Below are 20108 nucleotides of genomic sequence, written 5' to 3' on the forward strand. Positions count from 1 at the left end.
GTCGCACTACTGCCATCTATCGGATCCTAATATATATCCCTCAAACTCTCATAATGATCCCAGTATTTATTTTTTTAAAGAAAAATCTTTTTAAAACCTAATTCTATTTTTAATAATGTTCTTTGATTTACAAATGTTCTACAGCTAATTAAAACGTGTTGCATTGTTTCTAGATTATGAAGCCAACCACAGAAACCAGTTAGATGTTTCCTTATCTTATAAATATTTACATTTAACAAACTGTGACTGGCTCTTATTCTGTTTATGATTATCTCCTCCCTCCTGTTTATCCCTCTAATACTTGCTACATTGACTGTATTTTATTTCCTATGCAAATTACTTACATTTATTAGATTCATTTATTTATATCCCACCTAATTTTGCATATCTTCTTGCTTTCTCTCCAAGCTAAACTTTTTGATCACTTTACTGGCATATCAGCATCTTTTTTTAATAGCATCCTTAGCCAAACTATCTGTACTCTCATTTCCCAAAATATGAGCAGCAGTCCAAAATAATACATTTTTATTTTCTTCACATATTCTATGATGAACAGCCATAATCCCATATAATATATTTTGATGGCTGTTTGTACATCCCTTTTCAATACGTAACAATGCAGATAATGAATCACTACAACTTATTATTTTATTTATAAAATAATATTGTGTGACCATTTTCAATAATCTTTTTGCTGCTGTAAATTTGCCCATTGTCAGACAGTAAAGGGATTTTCTATTCTATTCAATAAAAATGGTAGAAATATATAAGTAAATCTAAACAATGTATGTATAAAATATACCTGCAAAATCTCTTATATTCAATAACAAAAAATACTTAGTTAAGCATATTTTGCAAAACAGCAATAAAAAAATCTGAATCCTATCAGATTTATGGTCCCCACTCTGCAGATATATTAGAATCTGTCCTTAAATTGCAGCCAAACCCATTTAATCAGTAACAGATAAAAACCTTTAGATAAACCAAACATTACCGCCACATATCTGACTCAATAACAATTAAAACAACTATTTTCATTCATTTCAGATGGAACTATTCACAGACTGGATTATATTAAACTGCACTTCCAATTTTCACCACTGTTCGGCGCCAAGTAACCTTTTCTCTGACCACGGCTTGCTTGGTCTCGCAATGAATCCTGGGTAAACCAAGGATATTTTTTTTAATAACTTTATTTGGAACAGTAACAATGACAAACTCAAAAATTAAAGTATAATACAGCATAACATATAGTCAATCATACCTCCTAACACTTTTCTTAATATATTTTTTCTTTTCTTTCAAGTACACTTCAGAAAGAGAGAGAAAAAAACGAAAACCAAAGATATCTATAATTACATATGTCAAATACAACAGAATTATAATGAAAGATAAATGAATAAATAAAAAAAATAAAATAAAAAATACAAAACACACACACACAATAAAATCAAGTAATTATTCTTTAATTTGTATCGTGGGAGGGCTGAAATAAATTAGAGAGGTGATATGAGAAACTTTTTGCTTTTGGTTTCTGAATTTTGTCCTTCCTTTATTAGCTTTATGGTAAAAGAATCTAATGCATAATACAAAAATCTTTTTAGTCAACTAGATAATATTTAATTAAAATATCTGTGAATGTTAAGTTAAAGTTATAGATTGCAGAAAATGAAATGGAAACTAATATATAAAGACATGTATAAAACTGAGTCTTTATTTTGGAGAAACTTTTCCTGGAAACTGCTGACAAGATAATTCTTAAACCAAGGACATAACTAGATAAACCGGCTCTATGTTGGAGGAAGTGGTGAAGAGAAGGCCGGTTATTTACACATTGATTGGACCTGCAAAATTATACAGCCATGCTGGCAAGGACTTGTTAGATCAGGGGTCTTCAAGGTTTTCCAGGCCAAGGACCCCCAAACCGATGGCCAGATGGAGCGGGGACCCCCTTATGTATAGTATTAAATTGTATTATATCAAACTGGTCCTATAGTCCCTCTATTACAGATGGAGTAATGTAACTAAAGTAATTTCTCCCTGGGATTATTAAAGTATTTCTGATTCCTGGTTGATGGGACAGGTGTTGTGAATGAAACGGTGCCCAGCTTAAAGAGCTCCTCATTTGGTGTTAAAATTACATATTTAAAATGTTAAAGCCCAAACACATAGCGGAGGATGAAGGGAACAAAGGCAGTCCATGCAGACTGAGCTGCTGCTGCAGAGGAAGAGGAGGAGCGTCATGGCTACGTGCTGAGGAAGAGGAGGAGGAGGAAGATCTGCTGACAGACCAGCAGCCTGAGCGGCTCCGAACCAGCTTCTGTCCCGATCGGTACCGGTACCGGTACCGGCTTTATCAGCAGCTCTTCTCATCTTTTTTCTGGGTTCCGGTTTCTTCTGCAGATGATGTGGAACCGAAGCGACGCTGAATCCGGACCTGAAGGGCCCCCAGCAGGTAATGATCGCTGGCCCGCTCCGGGGCCCTTCATTTAAAGCCCACTCCGCTTTACTCTGACACAACAAACATCTCTGGATGTTTAAAACTTTCCTAATATATATGTATATATTCCACGAGACCTGGAGCCCAGAGAGCATCACCTGGACAGGATGCTGGCAGATTATTAATCTAGAGTGGATTAAATCTCAGCTCTATATATAAAGCCTTTTAAAACCTCTACAGCTGCCACAAAGTGCTGCACATATCAGGTAAAGTTGAAATTGTGTAAAAACAACATAGAAGTTTAAAGGAATGAAACAATTAGAATACAATTAACTAATTAAAAAAAAAAAACAATAAAAAAAAAATGCTAAATCAGAGAGTCTCATGCTGTGTTAAAAGCCAAAGAATAAAAATAGGTTTTAGGACGAGTTTGAAAAACAGTGAGGAGGATTGTCTAATGAGGAGCCGTAACTGAAAAAGCTGTGTCTCCTGTGAGCTTCCGTACCTGCAGCAAGCAAGGGGGGATTTACCATTAGGGGAAAAAATATATATATGTATATTGGGCAGTTGTCTCAAGTTCCTGGGGGACCCATAAAACTCCTTTTACACAATTGGTTAATACAACTATTCCTTATTTGTGCACATTAATTATGTTTTTGATAAAATCCTTTCTCTAAAATGCCATCAGAACGTTTATAATATTAAGTGTGTCTCAGCCCCCCCCCTTCAGTGTCCCCCATATTGGATCAGTCCATTTGCTGCACATGTTCAGAAAGGTCCAAACAGACAGCAGCAAACCATTTGAAAACAAACCATGCAAAGAGCAGTTTTGCCAACTTAGCGCTTTAGTCGCTATATTTAGCCACTTTTCAGACCCCTCTAGCACTTTGATTTCTAAAAAGCGCATAGCGACAAATCTAGCACCTTTTTTCTGCTACCGGAGACTTTGGCGACAACATAGTCGACAACAAGCATATAGACAACAAGCAGCGAACTCTGCTCTCCAGAGCGAGTAGATTGGTAACCCCGCCTCCTGCTCTCCTCTATCTTGTCTGCTGTCATGATTCATGCAGCTATTATTTCATCCAAATTAAATAATAGCGAGGTCGGAGACATGGAGTCGGAGTGGTCCATGTTTTCATCCTCCGATGTCGATGCGGCCGTTCATACCTGTGGCCGCAAGGTCTCTGGTGCCTGTCGTGGCAGCAATCCCTGAATCTGGTGGTGGCACCCGAAGTAAGGGATGCCGTCAAGCTGAAGAAGGTGGCCTACCCGGCCTTGTAGCAAGTGCAAGCTAAGATGTTCCCGGCAGGTCAACTGTTCTGCGGCTCGTGCGGTGGCAGAGGCAAAAACTCGGGTCTTGGAGGAGTTCGAGGAGGCCAGGGAGGAGGACTATTGGTCTGCCTCGAAAGTATTTTGGCAAACTGTTCGCCACCTTAGAAGGGGGAAGCAGTGCTTCACCAATACTGTTTACAGTGTGGGTGGAGAGCTGCTGACATAGACTAGGGATGTTGTCAGGCAGGGGAAGGAGTCCTTCGAGGATCTCCTCACTCCCATCGTCACGCCTTCCGAGGAGGAGGCAGGGGCTAGGGACTTAGAGGTGGACTCGCAGATCAGCCAGGCGGAAGTCACAGTCACAGACCTTAAGTCTCTGGATGTTGTGGGACTGTCTTGGCTGACATGTCTCTGCAGTATCGCGTGGTGGTCGAGGACAGTACCCCTGGATTGGCAGACTGGGGTGGTGGTCCCTATCTTTAAAAAGGGGGACCGAAGGGTGTGCTTTAGTAAAATGACCGCTTTGGGAACCTCAGGATATCAACTTTGCTGTTTGCAGATGATTAGTGCAGCGTTGGCAGTGATGTGGTCGCTGTATAGGTCTATCGTGGTGAAGAGGGAGCTGAGTCGGTGGGCAAAACTCTTGATTTACCGATCAATCTATGTTCCCACCCTCACCTATGATCATGAGATCACAAATACAAGCGGCCGAAATGTGCTTCCTTCGCAGGGTGGCTGGGCGCACCCTTCGAGATCGGGTGAGGTGCTCAGTTACCTGGGAGGAGCTTGGAGTAGAGTCGTTGCCCATTCTACCTGCTGGGTTCTAGGCTGCCCATTCTACCTGCTGGGTTCCTAGGCTGCCCATTCTACCTGCTGGGTTCCTAGGCTGCCCATTCTAACTCCATCATTTCTAGGCTGCCCATTCTATCTCCCGGGGTTCTAGGCTGCCCATTCTACCTGCTGGGTTTCTAGGCTGCCCATTCTACCTGCTGGGGTTCTAGGCTGCCCATTCTACCTGCTGGGTTCTAGGCTGCCCATTCTACCTGCTGGGTTCTAGGCTGCCCATTCTACCTGCTGGGTTCTAGGCTGCCCATTCTACCTGCTGGGTTCCTAGGCTGCCCATTCTAACTCCATCATTTCTAGGCTGCCCATTCTATCTCCCGGGGTTCTAGGCTGCCCATTCTACCTGCTGGGTTTCTAGGCTGCCCATTCTACCTGCTGGGGTTCTAGGCTGCCCATTCTACCTGCTGGGGTTCTAGGCTGCCCATTCTACCTGCTGGGGTTCTAGGCTGCCCATTCTACCTCCTGGGTTTCTAGGCTGCCCATTCTACCTGCTGGGTTTCTAGGCTGCCCATTCTACCTGCTGGGTTTCTAGGCTGCCCATTCTACCTGCTGGGGTTCTAGGCTGCCCATTCTACCTGCTGGGGTTCTAGGCTGCCCATTCTACCTGCTGGGGTTCTAGGCTGCCCATTCTATCTCCTGGGGTTCTAGACTGCCCATTCTATCTCCTGGGGTTCTAGGCTGCCCATTCTACCTGCTGGGTTTCTAGGCTGCCCATTCTATCTCCTGGGGTTCTAGACTGCCCATTCTACCTCCTGGGGTTCTAGGCTGCCCATTCTATCTCCTGGGGTTCTAGACTGCCCATTCTATCTCCTGGGGTTCTAGGCTGCCCATTCTACCTCCTGGGGTTCTAGGTTGCCCATTCTACCTGCTGGGGTTCTAGGCTGCCCATTCCACCTGCTGGGTTCTAGGCTGCCCATTCTACCTGCTGGGTTCTAGGCTGCCCATTCTACCTGCTGGGTTTCTAGGCTCATGGATGGATGGATGGATGGATGGATGGATGGATGGATGGATGGATGACAATGGAGAACAGATAAGCAGATCATGGCTTGTCTACAGTGAAAAGAAGGACTGGGTTATTTACTTTGGCCTTTTTGGAAACACAGGAAGGAGCAATCAGCTAAGTGAGCTTAGTGCTTGGAAACAATCTTTCATTCCTTTAGAGACAGCATGAAAAGTCAGCTGAGTACAAAACATAGAGAGGAAAACAAGAAGAAAAGGGACAAGAAGAGAGGGACACAACCTAGAACAGATAATGGATGTCTATTCTATTAACATTTCTCTATCTGTGTAATTGCTCTGTTTTTATGTGTTGGTGTGTTGTGTTGTCAGCAGGTACAGAGTGGGAGCATAGGGGTGAAGAAGCTGAGAGATTTAAGGAGGGGCATTTTAGAGACTTAAAAACAAATAAAATAATTTTAAAATGAACAGACAGCCAATGAAGGGAGGCCAGGATGGGAGTCCTGTGCTCCCTCTGAAAAGCTCCAGTTGAAAGGCATGCGGCTGCATTTTGCTGGATCAACCTTAAATAAAGCGTATTACAGTAGTCTCACTGCAGAGTAGTGAGGTGTAACAAAGGTATGGATTACTGTTTCAAAATGCTGCTGTGCAAGAAAGGTTTGGCCAACTGTCAGATGTGGTAAAAGCTGGAATGTACTACAGAACTGACTGATTCGTTCATACAGAAAGGATTTACTAACATTCACAAATGTTAATGGGACTGACCACCATCACAAAAAACTACTACTTATGAAAGAATTCAGTTTTCCAAATGGCATGATAAAATCTCTAACATAAATCACTGTATCATTATCTATGGTTTTCCAGTGACACAGTCTCACTCTGACAGGTTTTGTACAGAATTAATCAGGACATGATCCAATCAATTCAATTGGAATTAGATTAATTTGATCCAATTCGTTGCTTCATTCAAAGCCTCAGTCAGTCTCATTCACGGCTTCATTCATTGCCACATTTGGCCTCTTCCCCTGCCTCTTCCCCTGCCTCGTCCTCTGCCTCGTCCTCTGCCTCGTAATCTGCCTCGTCCCCTGCCTCGTCCTCTGCTTCATCCTCTGCCTCGTCCCATGCCCCGTTTTCTGCCTCGTCCCTTGCCTCATCCCCTGCCTCGTCCCTTGCCTCATACCCTGCCTCTTCCACTGCCTCGTCCTCTGCCTTGTCCCTTGCCTCGTCCCTTGCCTCGTCCCCTGCCTCATCCCCTGCCTCGTCCCCTGCCTCATCCCCTGCCTCGTCCCCTGCCTCATCCCCTGCCTCGTCCCTTGCCTCATCCCCTGCCTCATCCTCTGCCTCATCCTCTGCCTCGTCCCCTGCCTTGTGCCCTGCTTCATTTTCTGCCTCGTCCCATGCCTCGTTTTCTGCCTCATCCCCTGTCTCGTCCCTTGCCTCATCCCCTGCCTCATCCTCTGCCTCGTCCCCTGCCTTGTGCCCTGCTTCATTTTCTGCCTCGTCCCATGCCTCGTTTTCTGCCTCATCCCCTATCTCGTCCCTTGCCTCGTCCCCTGCCTCGTCCCTTGCCTCATCCCCTGCCTCATCCTCTGCCTCGTCCCCTGCCTTGTGCCCTGCTTCATTTTCTGCCTTTTTTCTGCCTCATCCCCTGTCTCGTCCCTTGTCTCGTCCCCTGCCTCTTTCCCTGCCTCATCCCCTGCCTCTTCCACTGCCTCATCCTCTGCCTTGTCCCTTGCCTCGTCCCTTGCCTCTTCCCCTGCCTCATCCCCTGCCTCGTCCCGCACCTCGTCCCCTGCCTCTTTCCCTGCCTCATCCTCTGCCTCTTTCCCTGCCTCATCCCCTGCCTCGTCCCTTGCCTCATCCCCTGCCTCATCCTCTGCCTCATCCTCTGCCTCGTCCCCTGCCTTGTGCCCTGCTTCATTTTCTGCCTCTTTTCTGCCTCATCCCCTGTCTCGTCCCTTGTCTCGTCCCCTGCCTCTTTCCCTGCCTCATCCCCTGCCTCTTCCACTGCCTCATCCTCTGCCTTGTCCCTTGCCTCGTCCCTTGCCTCGTCCCCTGCCTCATCCCCTGCCTCGTCCCGCACCTCGTCCCCTGCCTCTTCCCCTGCCTCTTTCCCTGCCTCATCCTCTGCCTCTTTCCCTGCCTCATCCCCTGCCTCGTCCCCTGCCTGGTCCCTTGTCTCATCCCCTGCCTCGTCCCCTGCCTGGTCCCTTGTCTCATCCCCTGCCTCGTCCCCTGCCTGGTCCCCTGTCTCGTCCCCTGCCTCATCCTCTGCCTCGTCCCATGCCCCGTTTTTTGCCTCTTCCCCTGCCTCATCCTCTGCCTCGTTCCGCACCTCGTCCCCTGCCTCATCCTCTGCCTCGTCTTCTGCCTCGTTCCCTCCACTTCTTTGGGGGTCATTAGGCCCGAGCAGCGAAGGCTGCAAGAGCCTATTGTATTTTGTTTTATTTCTGGATCTTTTTATGAGACTTTGCAGCAGCATCTCATTCAGGTTATGTTCTTTAACCTTGATGTGACAAATATAAATCTGAGTTCAAAGCAACAAGCTTCCCCCACATTGGGGTCATTGTATAACTGAGAGTCTCATCTTTGTTAACATGCTGATGTTTGTGATGCAGGAGAACATCCTGCCTGGGCATCAGCTGCTCTATAAACCACCATTTAATGGCCTCTGGTTGCTTGTGTCTGGTTTGTTTCAGGGTCCAGTTGTGGCTCAGTTGGGTGGGCCCTGGGGCATGAGTCCACCTGGCAAGGCAGCCTCCTCTGCTCCGGAAGCAGGGTTTGTTCTGGACGAAGACAGAGCACCGTGTCTGACGGCGGGGACACAGGGATCGGTACTTACTGCTCAGACAGTTTGGAAGGTATGTCCACTGGTGGACGAAGTACTCAACTGTAGTACTTGAGTAAAAGTATTAATACTCACTGTCAACTATTACTGAACTACAAGTAAAAGTTACTCAGTCAAACATTTATTCAAGTTAAAGTATTAAAGTATTCACTGTTGAAAATACTTAAGTATTCAAAAATACAAATTAAATATTCTTTATCAGTACATTTCTATGTCATTTTCAGAGTCATTTTAAAGAACCTGTAACTTTCAGAAACCACCTGATTTATTGATGCATAGAACCATCTGCTATAGATTCTACACCATCTGGAAAGAATGGACAAAAAAGACACAAAAACTAAGGGCAAATATTATGATTATCATTTCTTAATAAAAAACAAACCAAAGAGAAAACAAGAGTGTTGATTCTCCTCCTACTGAATAGAGGTTAAAGGTTGAATCTATTACAGCAGAGAAACTGCAGCTCTGCTCTGGGAACTCATCCTACTGAACAACTTAAATCTCTAGATTTATTCCTAAGGGCTGCTGTCTGCCATGAGGAAAATACATTTCAATAAAGGAAAACAGCAACATTATAAAGCTAAGCTGAGCCAAAAAGAACAAGGAACTAGCAGCTTCCTAGAAATGGAGTAGAAAGTTAATAGTATAGATTCAGTTTAGATTAAATGCAGATGAAGATCATTGTTCTGCTGAAATATGCTTGAAATAAAATGCCTGCAGTGATTCTCCCCCTGATGGAAACGTGCTTTTCTGTCCACAGATGACTCCAGTTCCAGTATGACTCCCCTGTCCACCCTTCTTCTGTCGCAGCAGGAGGAAGATGGCCTCCTTTCTGCTACCATGTCTTCTCCTTCATCCTCACCTGGAGTTTTCCTAAAGATGTCCTCTTCATCCCACAGCCTGAGTTGTTGGAACAGGTCCTGCAAGATTAGTAAGCCCCTCAGCTCTACTGTAGAAGCCCAGAGTAGTACGGACAGAAGAGGCCATCCACCCATCAGGAGGTCCTTGTCTTTTACCAAGCTGTCCTCAGGGGTGGAGAAGAGCTCCATGAAGACATCCTGCTCTGTTTACAGCACAGGAGCCCAGGGCTCTCTGGACAGAGGTATGCTTTATGGGTATAGAAGGAAAAACACAGACTCTAAAGTCAAGCTTCACCTGCCTCTATCATCCAGCACGGCGTACAGCAGCGCGCTGCAGAGATCTCCTGGTTCCCACCCCTCCTGTGGCCTCAAACACAGCAGCAGGTCTCCTGGTCTGAGGAGAGATCCATCTCCGTCCTCCTCTCATTCTTCTCCTGTGAAGCACAGTTGCATGTGCAACAGTTTGCATGGGGGTGGTCAGCAGGGGCACTGGGTGGACCGACCCATAGACACACCCATCCAGCCGGCTGTGCGAACCCAGATGTGGCTGAACGAGCAGATGGAGTACCAGCCCAAACTGGACCCTGGAACGGAGCCTGGTGAGAACGGGGGAGTGGACGCGTTCTCCCTGCTGCATCAGGAGCCTGGACTCCAGCAGGTATGGATGATTGCTGCACGTGGAGGTAGCGAACGTGCCCATGTTCAAGGATCAGCTCGGGGGGGCAGCCGCTGTCCTCCACAGACCTTGGACCTGTTATTAAATTCCAACCCAGTAAATAGAACAATAGAGGAAGTTCCTATCATTCAACTTTTCTATTTTCATTTGTTTTGCTCTGATTCACTCTTCAGCTGCTCTAAACACGATAAAATCCAAATTCCCTCATTAAAGATTACAATATTTACAAAATCTGTTCACACAATAATAAGCCAAAGTAAAGTCATAATGTCTGTGGGGTGGAAGGCGGTGCCTCACCAAAACCTTTTCAGACTTGGCAACCCTAATGGTCAGGATGGAAGTGGCAGCTAGGCTAGCCTAGCCTGGCCTTCCTGAAGCATGAGCAGCGAGTGGGTAGATGGTTGGAGGTGAACAGAAGGGGCGTGTTTAGATGGAGCCCTGTGGACTCTGCAGGCAGAGCTTTACACAGACTTTAATTTCTTTCTTTCTAGTTCATCCTGTTAAACTCAGTTTGCACCTGTTCTGTTAGATCAGCAGTGGGGCGAAGAACTGCTGAGGGCTCCATCAGATGCTGAAGCTGGAGGATAGGGACGCATCAAGGCCAAATCCAAAGCAGGGATAGAAAGTATAACAGGAAAAGAAAGCAAAAACAAGGAAATGGTTCAGACATGGGAGCTGGCTTCTTTTTCTGTCTGCTTCTGTCTCCTTGAACCCCAGTCGGCCTCAGCAGATGGCTCTTCAGCAATCCCTCACACTTTTTATGATGGAAATGTTAGCACATCTTCTGGGGATTAAAGGAACCAGTTTGATCTAGTTTGGGTTGGTTAGATGAGGTCCCCAACCACAGCCAGAGCAGACCTTCTGCTGTCTCATAAAGTTCAATTGGAAGCTAATCTGGTTGCTTGAATCTTTGTTGGTTTCCTGTTTTCTTCACAAACTGCTGAGTTCCTGGAGAGCTGGAACTGTGGGCCATTGTTCTGCTGGTCGATGCTGTTCTGGATCACCATCCACTGTTCCTACAGGCAGCCCAAGCAGAAGCCTCACTATGGCAGAAAGGCTTCTGAGCCAGTAGAACACATGGCCCAATGGTTTTCCATCATGGAAAACAGGCCCCCAAGTCCATTAGAACCAATTGCTCCCCCAGAAATGCTCCATGATCCTGGACCCAATGAGCAAAGTGCAGCATTGATCTATGTTCTAATGCCTGGTTCTGTTTGCTGTGTTTTTGTTCTAGCAGACGCTCAGAGGAAGGTCCATCCCTGCCAACACTCTGCTGAGGGTGAAGGAGAAGCTTCTGAGGGAGAGAGAGGTGGAGATCCAAAGGTACTGCCTGAGCCTCAACCACTCGTTCCTACCCAGACCTGGAAGATGGGTCTGAACCTGCAGCTTCATGAGGAAGAACCAAATGGTAAAACCTCTGAGCGCTGCCGAAGAAGAGCCAGTCCATCCCGTGGCAGAGGGACGTGTAGCTCACTTGGTTCTGTCCATTCCAACAAAGTGATGGACAGAACCAGGCTGTCCCACAGTCCACCATCCGTCTGCTTGACAAACATTTCCACGAGTGTTGAAGTGTTTCGTCTAAGCAGTTCAAAAAAGTAACAAAACAAAAAAAAATCCACAGGATTTTGTTTCCAAGTTTGAAGACGTTTCTCTTCCCATCCAGGAAGAGAAGCTTTTTCAATTAAAAATGTCAGAAATAAGTTCCAGGTTTTATATATAGAGTGGAACAACAAAGCCTTGTTTTTGTTTAGATAATTAGCAAATAGAAATGGATGAACGGGTCCATCCCTTTGGAACGGGGGTGGTTTAGCTTCTTTGTTAGCCTGCAATCCCCCATACCTGTCTATGTCTCTGAAAGGGGGGTCGTTAGCAGGAATTGTTGGCCTGGCCCAATAGGTGAGGTCTTCTGTTCCCCTGTCAAGGGTTGCGATGATGATGTTTGATTGGAAAAAAGCTTCAGGGATGGGAATGAAACGTCTTCAAACTTGGAAACAAAGTCCAACGGATTATTTTTTTTACTGTTTTGGACTGACTATGACCTGGATGACGGAGAATCTTCACCAGGATGTTTGGTCTAAGGGTTGCCTTTAGGGAGCTGTGACTGAAACCAAACCTTTCTGTGTTTCAGTCAAAAGCTGCAAATCCTCCAGCTGCAAGTCTGGATCAGAGAGAACGAGCAGAGAGCTCAGCAGGTTCTGGTCGGCCAGAGGGGGCCGCTCACCCCCCCAAACGCCCAGGTGAGACGCCAACGAGACTTCAGCTTCTCTGACATGTTCCACAACTCACCAAAGCAATGCTTGTGGTTTAGGAAGCAGCAGTGAGGACGTCCTGCAGAGCGGAGAGGCTGGGCTGGGAGCAAGAACTGGGTGAGAAACTAGCCGCGGCCGAGCTGGAAGTTCTCCATCTGGACCAGTTCTTTAAGCAAGTCATCCTGAAATATAAGGAGGAGAGGAGGAAACTGGAGGAGAAGGTGAGTTTAAACCCTGGATTCAATGTGAACCAACATGTCTGCTTCCCTGTCTGATCACGGAGCTTCTGTGTGAGCAGATAAAGACGAGGGACCGCTACATCACCAGCCTGAAGAAGAAGTGCCAGAGAGAGAGTGAGCAGAACCAGGAGAGACAGCAGCGGATCGAGACCCTGGAGAAGTACCTCTCTGACCTGCCCACACCAGGCCAGGTGCAGGTCCAGTCCAAGCAGGTAATTCCTCTTTTCTAAGACTTTTCATTTCACCTTATTTATCGCTTGTTACTTTAATCATTTTCAGTTCTTAGCTATGAGTTATTCATTTTCTATAAATGTTATTGTTTTTCTTTCTTTAAAAGCACTGTAAAATACATGAATATCATTATTATCCCTTAGTTTAACGTAAGTCTCCACTAGCAGAAGTCGCTGGATTTGGCGCTAGGAGCTTTTTTGAAATCAAAGGGCATAAGGGGTCTGAAAAGCCGCTAAATATAACTGCTCCCAGTAGATCCTGCTGACAAACTCCAGCTGTTGATTGGAAAAATAATTAACAAAAAATTGAGATCTAGTGTTCTTCATGCTTGAAATGATTTAGTTGGCAATGACTGATTGGATCAAACACAGGAGTTTGTCACAGTAGGAAGCTGACAGGGGGCTTCTCCAGCTTTCTATCAGCTTTTCCTTGGATCCTCCAGTTGTAGAAATGCCTATCCGTCCTTCATCTCATGTTGTGTGACGTCAGCAGGACAAGCTGGAAGAAACAAAGCAGCATCTAGAGAACACGGTGCTTCAGCTGCAGAGGAGCATAGAGGAAGGATGTGCTCTGATCCAGAGGAAAGACGCTTTGATTGAGATGCAAGCCAAGACGGAGAACCAGCTGATGGCATCTGTTCAGAGGTGAGGTGTTTGACCTACACGCTCATACTTCCTGTCATGCCTCCACCTCAGACGTCTCTGTTTGGTTGACAGTCTGAGGAAGAAGGTGCAGCAGTGTCTGGATGATGGCGTTCGGCTTCCGGTGCAAGATTTCAAAATGCTAAAGGGGGAAAACTCTCAGCTCCTGCAGCAGCACCGTTACAGCAACAGGGTATCATCATCATCATCATCATTATGAGCAGCTACTGCTTCAGCTAATGAAGTCAGAAACATACTAATGGCTGCCCCTCCAACAGGTGCTGAGGATGCAGGAGGAGGAGATTGAGAGACTAACGTCACAGCTAACGGTAAACTGTACCTTCTGGATGTCTGGATCAGAACCAGAATGTCTCTATTGTCTTGGTTTAAAGGGAGCATGGAGGGGGGGGGGGGGGGGGGGGGGGGGGTAACTCTGGTACCCTGGAACTCTGCACAGAGTACCAGAGTCCTTTGCTGTGTTTGACCCCAGCATGATGGCTCAGCTGAGAACAGGAGTTCTTTTCAGTGAACTGAATCCTAGAACCTGTAGATTCATTCCATCCCTGCAGAAACAGTTCTGGGTTTATGGTTGAAATGAGATAATTCTCCAGGTTGCATCTGAAAACCTCACTGGATCGCATCTTTATTGGATCTGGACTCAAATTCTGGAGAGATTCACAGCCTGATCTATAGCAACAGCCCAGCTTCACTGTCAGCACAGACTACCCGTTCTACCTGCTGGGTTCTAGGCTGCCCGTTCTACCTGTTGGGTTCCAGGCTGCCCGTTCTACCTGCTGGGTTCCAGGCTGCCCGTTCTACCTGCTGGGTTCCAGGCTGCCCGTTCTACCTGCTGGGTTCCAGGCTGCCCGTTTTACCTGCTGGGTTCCAGGCTGCCCGTTCTACCTGCTGGGTTCCAGGCTGCCCGTTTTACCTGCTGGGTTCCAGGCTGCCCGTTCTACCTGCTGGGTTCCAGGCTGCCCGTTCTACCTGCTGGGTTCCAGGCTGCCCGTTCTACCTGCTGGGTTCCAGGCTGCCCGTTCTACCTGCTGGGTTCCAGGCTGCCCGTTCTACCTGCTGGGTTCCAGGCTGCCCGTTCTACCTGCTGGGTTCCAGGCTGCCCGTTCTACCTGCTGGGTTCCAGGCTGCCCGTTCTACCTGCTGAGTTCCAGGCTGCCCGTTCTACCTGCTGGGTTCCAGGCTGCCCGTTCTACCTGCTGGGTTCCAGGCTGCCCGTTCTACCTGCTGGGTTCCAGGCTGCCCGTTCTACCTGCTGGGTTCCAGGCTGCCCGTTCTACCTGCTGGGTTCCAGGCTGCCCGTTCTACCTGCTGGGTTCCAGGCTGCCCGTTCTACCTGCTGGGTTCCAGGCTGCCCGTTCTACCTGCTGGGTTCCAGGCTGCCCGTTCTACCTGCTGGGTTCCAGGCTGCCCGTTATACCTGCTGGGTTCTAGGCTGCCCGTCTACTTGCTGGGTTCTAGGCTGCCCGTTCTACCTGCTGGGTTCTAGGCTGCCCGTTCTACCTGCTGGATTCCAGGCTGCCCGTTCTACCTGCTGGGTTCCAGGCTGCCCGTTCTACCTGCTGGGTTCCAGGCTGCCCGTTCTACCTGCTGGGTTCCAGGCTGCCCGTTCTACCTGCTGGGTTCCAGGCTGCCCGTTCTACCTGCTGGGTTCCAGGCTGCCCGTTCTACCTGCTGGGTTCCAGGCTGCCCGTTATACCTGCTGGGTTCTAGGCTGCCCGTTATACCTGATAGCCAGAGTCTCCCAAAGACATAATGTTTTGATGTGAGGAGGAGGAGGAGGAGGAGGAGGAGGAGGAGGAGGAGGAGGAGGAGGAGGAGGAGGAGGAGGAGGAGGACTAAAGCTGGACAATTAAAGAATTTAATTTAATTGTTAATAAAAGGCTTTATTGGACTTCCTCCTGGTGCATCCCTGTTTGCTACACTAAAGTCTGTGTTTAAGATCTTTATGATCACATTAGCAATAGCAGGCTTCATCCAGCAGGGAGGAGAAACCTTCTTCCTGCACTCATCCTTATGACTAAACATGTCAGAATGGTTTGTGAAGACTTTGCTCATTTCAACATTTCTCTTCTGCTAGGCTACCAGCGCCAGACTGCAGAGGAAACAAGGTTCTGCTGATCCACAACTGGCACCTTCTCTGCAGAAGGAGGAGAACTTGGCCAGTATGGCCAGAACCTCATCTCTGGTTCTGGGCTCTGAGCCGTCAAACTCCTTGCCCAGACCTTACTGCTGGGTAAGCAGCGCTAGCTTGGTTCAAGCTGCGGGTCTCTTTAACATGCAGCATCCACATATCGAACCTATCCTTCTGATTTATGTCTAATCATTGAGCAATTCAGGTGTGATGATGTGGTTCCAGTGTGACACCAGCAGAGGGCAGCAATTCAGTTCAGTTTATTTCTATAGGTTTATTTCATCTCAAGGCTTTTTATAGTTCACCAGATCATCCAGTCAGCAGTTTTCTATCTAAGGAAAACCAGTTGATTGCATCGACTCATCGACTCTTCAGCAATCCCTCACACTAAGCATGCTTGTAGTGACAGTGGAGAGGAAAAACTCCCTTTGAACAGACAGAAACCTCCAGCAGAACCAGGCTAAGTGTGAGCTGCCATCTGCTGAGCAGCCACTGACCTCTAGTCTACTGCAGTTCTTAGCCTCATTTAATTTAATTTACTTCAATTCAAAGAAACTTTATTAATCCCAGAGGGAAATCAAATGTTGCGATTACGCTCAGCTTATTTTTTTAAACAGTTGTTTTCTCTGGTAAGGCAACTGACACACTGTTGGCAGAGAGTGGGAAATGATTAAAGTCGTAGGGAAGTCCCCTTGATAATCGGCCAATCACATTCACTTTATTCACTCGGGTAAAGTCGGGAACCACTCGGGACAATTCAGAAATGAAAATACGACTTTAAAATAACTAGTTACTGCTTCAAATGTATTTGGCTGTTTTGTCTGTAGCTCATCAACAGCAGAACTGATTACATCACCTGCAGTGTCGGCAACAGCAGAAGGTGGAAAGTAAACGGTTACTAACGGAACACTGCTGAACTTTCTGGGCAAATAATATTGCCAAAAAACCACAGAGTTCAATATCTGGACTGTAATGATGAATCACACTAACATGTCCTGGATGACACCATCAGTTGCTTTGAATTTACCAGTCCTCTTTAAATCTCTGTTTGCTGGTATGGTCAGAAAGCTTGGCCGAGAGATGCTGGAGTCTGAGGTATGATCCTGCAGCCAGGTTTCAGTGAAACACCTAACACTGTATAACCGATAATCTGACTGGGTCCTTGCTAGGGCTTAGAGTTCTTCTAACCTGGTTGCTAAAGATCTCACATTGCCCATAAAGATCTTTAGATTTAGACAAACTTTATTATCCTCATGTATGCACGAAATTTTGATGCATACGTCTTGTCAACAGTGAGTGAGCAGCTTAGCAGTGAAATTAACATTTTCATTCATAGAGGGCGAAGGAAAACCAGTTTAAAGACATGGTGGCAGGTTCAGAGCCTATCCCTGGCACATCCAGCTGTATTTATGGAAGTATTATTTTAGTTTTAGAGATGATGATGAGCTGCTCTCGGCTTTTATTCAGACCTTGGTTTATGAATGAATTGATCTGAACTCTGCTGTCCAGGACCAGGGGAAGGCGGTGGAGGTCTCCTCTCCAGGACGGATGTCGGAGGTGGAGCAGCTGTTGGAGGAGATGTCACTGTGTCTATTTGACCTGCGAGGTTTCTGCAGCATCCTGGCTCACCAGGCCCAGGGCAAAGAGGCCAACCTGTCTCTTCTTCTAGGGATGAAATGTAACGTCCACAACATCTAACCCTGCTTTACTTCTTCTCTGCCACCAGTCAGATCTTGGATTCATGTCCTGTGGTCTAATGACCCCTTGTCTCTCTCCAGCTATCAGCGTCTCTGCAGACCAGCCGGAGCTTCAGGCTGCTGCAGCAGGAGAGGAGCTGAGCTCCAAGCTGCTTGAAGTCGGCCTTCTGAGGAGAGGCATCGATGAGCTAAGGAGAACCATGGCAGAACGCTGTCCCAATGTGGAGGAGAGCTGAGTGAACTCAGAGACGATCCTTTCTGCTCCGCACACCTCCCTCACTGCAGCAGAACTAGAAGCAGCTGTGGTACCTGCTCTGATGGGTCTATCAGCTGATGACCCGTAGAGTTTCCTCAGAACCAACAGAGACCATCCAACAGGTGGCAGCGGCTCCCGGGGACCACAGAGTTTACTGGAAGGATAAAACCAGCTACAAAGGCGTAGAAGCTCTTGGCTAACAGAGTGTCTGAAACGACTGACAGAAGTCACTGAGGCCGACTGTTCTGCTGCAGTCCAGCCTGAAACCCTGTAGAAAGTTACTGGGACCCCATCCCAGCAGACCAGTGCTTCTACTGGGATCAGGGTTGGTTTCAGCCTTCGGTTTAAATCTAAGCCTTCAGTATTCCTACTGTTGCCTGTGCTCCTAGCTTCAGTTCAGGTTCTCCTGTTCAGAGTAGGATGACTGAGCTGAGAAGTAAAACTCCTAGATGTGCTGACCTGTTTGAGTCTTTTACACACAGAAATAAATTAGTCTACATGATTAGTCCAACATCTAAAAACAGTTTAACAAGGACCTGAATACAGTCGCTTGGTTCTACTGTGTCTGATCGTGGAAGCCTGTGTGACCCTGACCCTCCATGCGCTTTAATCTGACCTGCAGGTACTTGCAGGGTGAATCAGGGACCTGATTTCTAGGCTTAGGAGAATTAGTGTGTCTTCCATATTTCTTCCTCTGTGGGTGTTAGAGAGCACGGGTCTGCAAATACTCCAGGTCAGGCACACAAGCTGATCAAACACAGCATTTCTCTGATGGTAGGAAACCATTCATTCTGTTCACAACTGTGTGTTGGTTTCTAGGAGGAATCAGGATCAGGGAGGTTGGAGTTCGAGGCTCAGTTTCACAAAGCAGGTTTACTGAAATCACAGTTTCCTCAACCTTTTTCTGTTACCATGGTAACATTCTCTCAGAGCTAACCGGCTCAGCAGCAGGTTTTCCTCCATGAACTCTGCCCTCTGTCTCTTCCTCCTCTTAAAGCCAATCCTGTTGTTTTATTTCCTGGTGAAATTAGGACTGGTGATTTCACCTAAATAGGTACATTGATCCACCAATTTAATTCAGCTCATTTATACAGCGCCAATTCACAACACATCATCTCTATGCACTTTACAGTTCAAACACCGTTCACCCAGTAAACTAGATTACACCATAATGTTATTCTGGTTACAACAGGCTATGACAGGGTGTTTGGAGATTTATTAGTTTGTCTGAATATGTATACTACTCAAAACATTTAAAGGAACACTTTGTAATCAGATTATAGCATCAAGTTAATCAAACTTCTGGGATATTGATTTTGTCAGTTAAGTAGCAGAAGGGGTTGTTTATCAGTTTCAGCTGCTTTGGTCTTAATGAAATTAACAGCAGGTGCACTAGAGGGGCAACAACAAGACGACCATTTACTACTTTGGTAACAAAGGTTACAACTTTGTGCAAGGAGGAGCAGGAGGAGCACTGCCAGAGCCCTACAAAATGACCTCCAGCAGGCCACTGGTGTGAATGACCAAACAATCAGAAACAGACTTCACGAGGGTGGCCTGAGGGCCCGACATCCTCTATTGGGCCCTGTGCTCACTGCCCGGCATTGTGGAACTCGATTGGCATTTGCAGCAGAATACCGGAATTGGCAAGTCGGCCACTGGCGCCCTGTGCTTTTCACAGATGAGAGCAGGTTCACCCTGAGCACATGGGACAGACGTGAAAGGGTCTGGAGAAGCCGTGGAGAACGTTATGCTGCCTGTATCATCGTTCAGCATGACCGGTTTGGTGGTGGGTCAGTGATGGTCTGGGGAGGCGTATCCATTGAGGGACGCACAGACCTATACAGGCTAGACAACGGCACCCTGACTGCCATTAGGTATCGGGATGAAATCCTTGCACCCATCGTCAGACCCTATGCTGGTGCAGTGGGTCCTGGGTTCCTCCTGGTGCACAACAATGGCCGGCCTCATGTGGCGAGAGTATGCAGGCAGTTCCTGGAGGATGAAGGAATTGATACCATTGATTGGGCCCCCCTCACGCTCGCCTGACCTAAATCCAATAGAACACCTCTGGGACATTATGTTTCCATCCATCCGACGCCACCAGGTTGCACCTCAGACTGTCCAGGAGCTCAGTGATGCCCTGGTCCAGATCTGGGAGGAGATACCCCAGGACGCCATCCGTCGTTTCATTAGGAGCGTGCCCTGATGTTGTCAGGCATGCATACACGCACATGGGGGCCTACAAATGACTGAATACCATTTTGAGTTGCTGCAATGAAATTTTAGCAAAAGGACTATCCTGCCGCATCACTTTTTCACTGTAATTTTTGGGGTGTCTTTGAATTCAGCCCTCTGTAGGTTGATCATTTTCATTTCCATCAAATGATGTGACATTCTAATCATATCAGTATAAATAAACAGCATGATCATTGAGATCTTGTTTTCAAAGTGTTCCTTTAATTTTTTTGAGCAGTGTATTTCTGATATCTGAAATACATTTTTTTTCCTTGTAAATAAAATGAGCTTTTTAAACTAAACGTCATTTTTCACATCTAGAATAAACATTCCGGGTCTCTAGAAACAAATATCAGACATCATAAATATGTAATTAGTCAATCATTTGTCAATCTAGTAAAAGTCAAAACAGCCACTAAAAATGTATAAACATTTCTAGGTATACCGTATAAACCTTAATTCTTACTTATACAAATATTTTTTTTTTACTTTTGAAAATTCAGTTT

General features: G+C 46.7%; 1 protein-coding gene across 1 annotated transcript; it reads left to right on the forward strand.

Annotated features, from left to right (window-relative positions):
• The first annotated feature begins 2285 nt into the window (after positions 1 to 2285).
• Positions 2286 to 19145, forward strand: cep85l (centrosomal protein 85, like). Its single transcript, XM_038270537.1, has 13 exons — positions 2286 to 2455; positions 8218 to 8379; positions 9127 to 9884; positions 11140 to 11225; positions 12031 to 12139; positions 12211 to 12372; positions 12450 to 12602; positions 13111 to 13265; positions 13338 to 13455; positions 13541 to 13591; positions 15358 to 15465; positions 16921 to 17089; positions 17190 to 19145. The coding sequence occupies exons 1-13, from the start codon at positions 2404 to 2406 to the stop codon at positions 17342 to 17344; spliced, it is 2238 nt and encodes a 745-aa protein (XP_038126465.1). The 5' UTR covers positions 2286 to 2403; the 3' UTR covers positions 17345 to 19145.
• The last annotated feature ends 963 nt before the right edge of the window (positions 19146 to 20108 follow it).

This window comes from Cyprinodon tularosa, unplaced genomic scaffold (genome assembly GCF_016077235.1).
Source record: "Cyprinodon tularosa strain WSP-4 unplaced genomic scaffold, ASM1607723v1 ctg764, whole genome shotgun sequence".
Classification (NCBI taxonomy): Eukaryota; Metazoa; Chordata; class Actinopteri; order Cyprinodontiformes; family Cyprinodontidae; genus Cyprinodon; species Cyprinodon tularosa.

What these genes read in the sequence shown, in the direction of transcription:
- cep85l (XM_038270537.1), top strand. Translation starts at nt 2,404, where the DNA reads ATGATGTGGAACCGAAGCGACGCTGAATCCGGACCTGAAGGGCCCCCA. An exon ending in AGGAGCCTGGACTCCAGCAG is followed by an intron (nt 9,885 to 11,139) that starts GTATGGATGATT and finishes TTGTTCTAGCAG; the next exon opens with ACGCTCAGAGGAAGGTCCAT. An exon ending in TGGCCAGAACCTCATCTCTG is followed by an intron (nt 15,466 to 16,920) that starts GTTCTGGGCTCT and finishes TCTGCTGTCCAG; the next exon opens with GACCAGGGGAAGGCGGTGGA.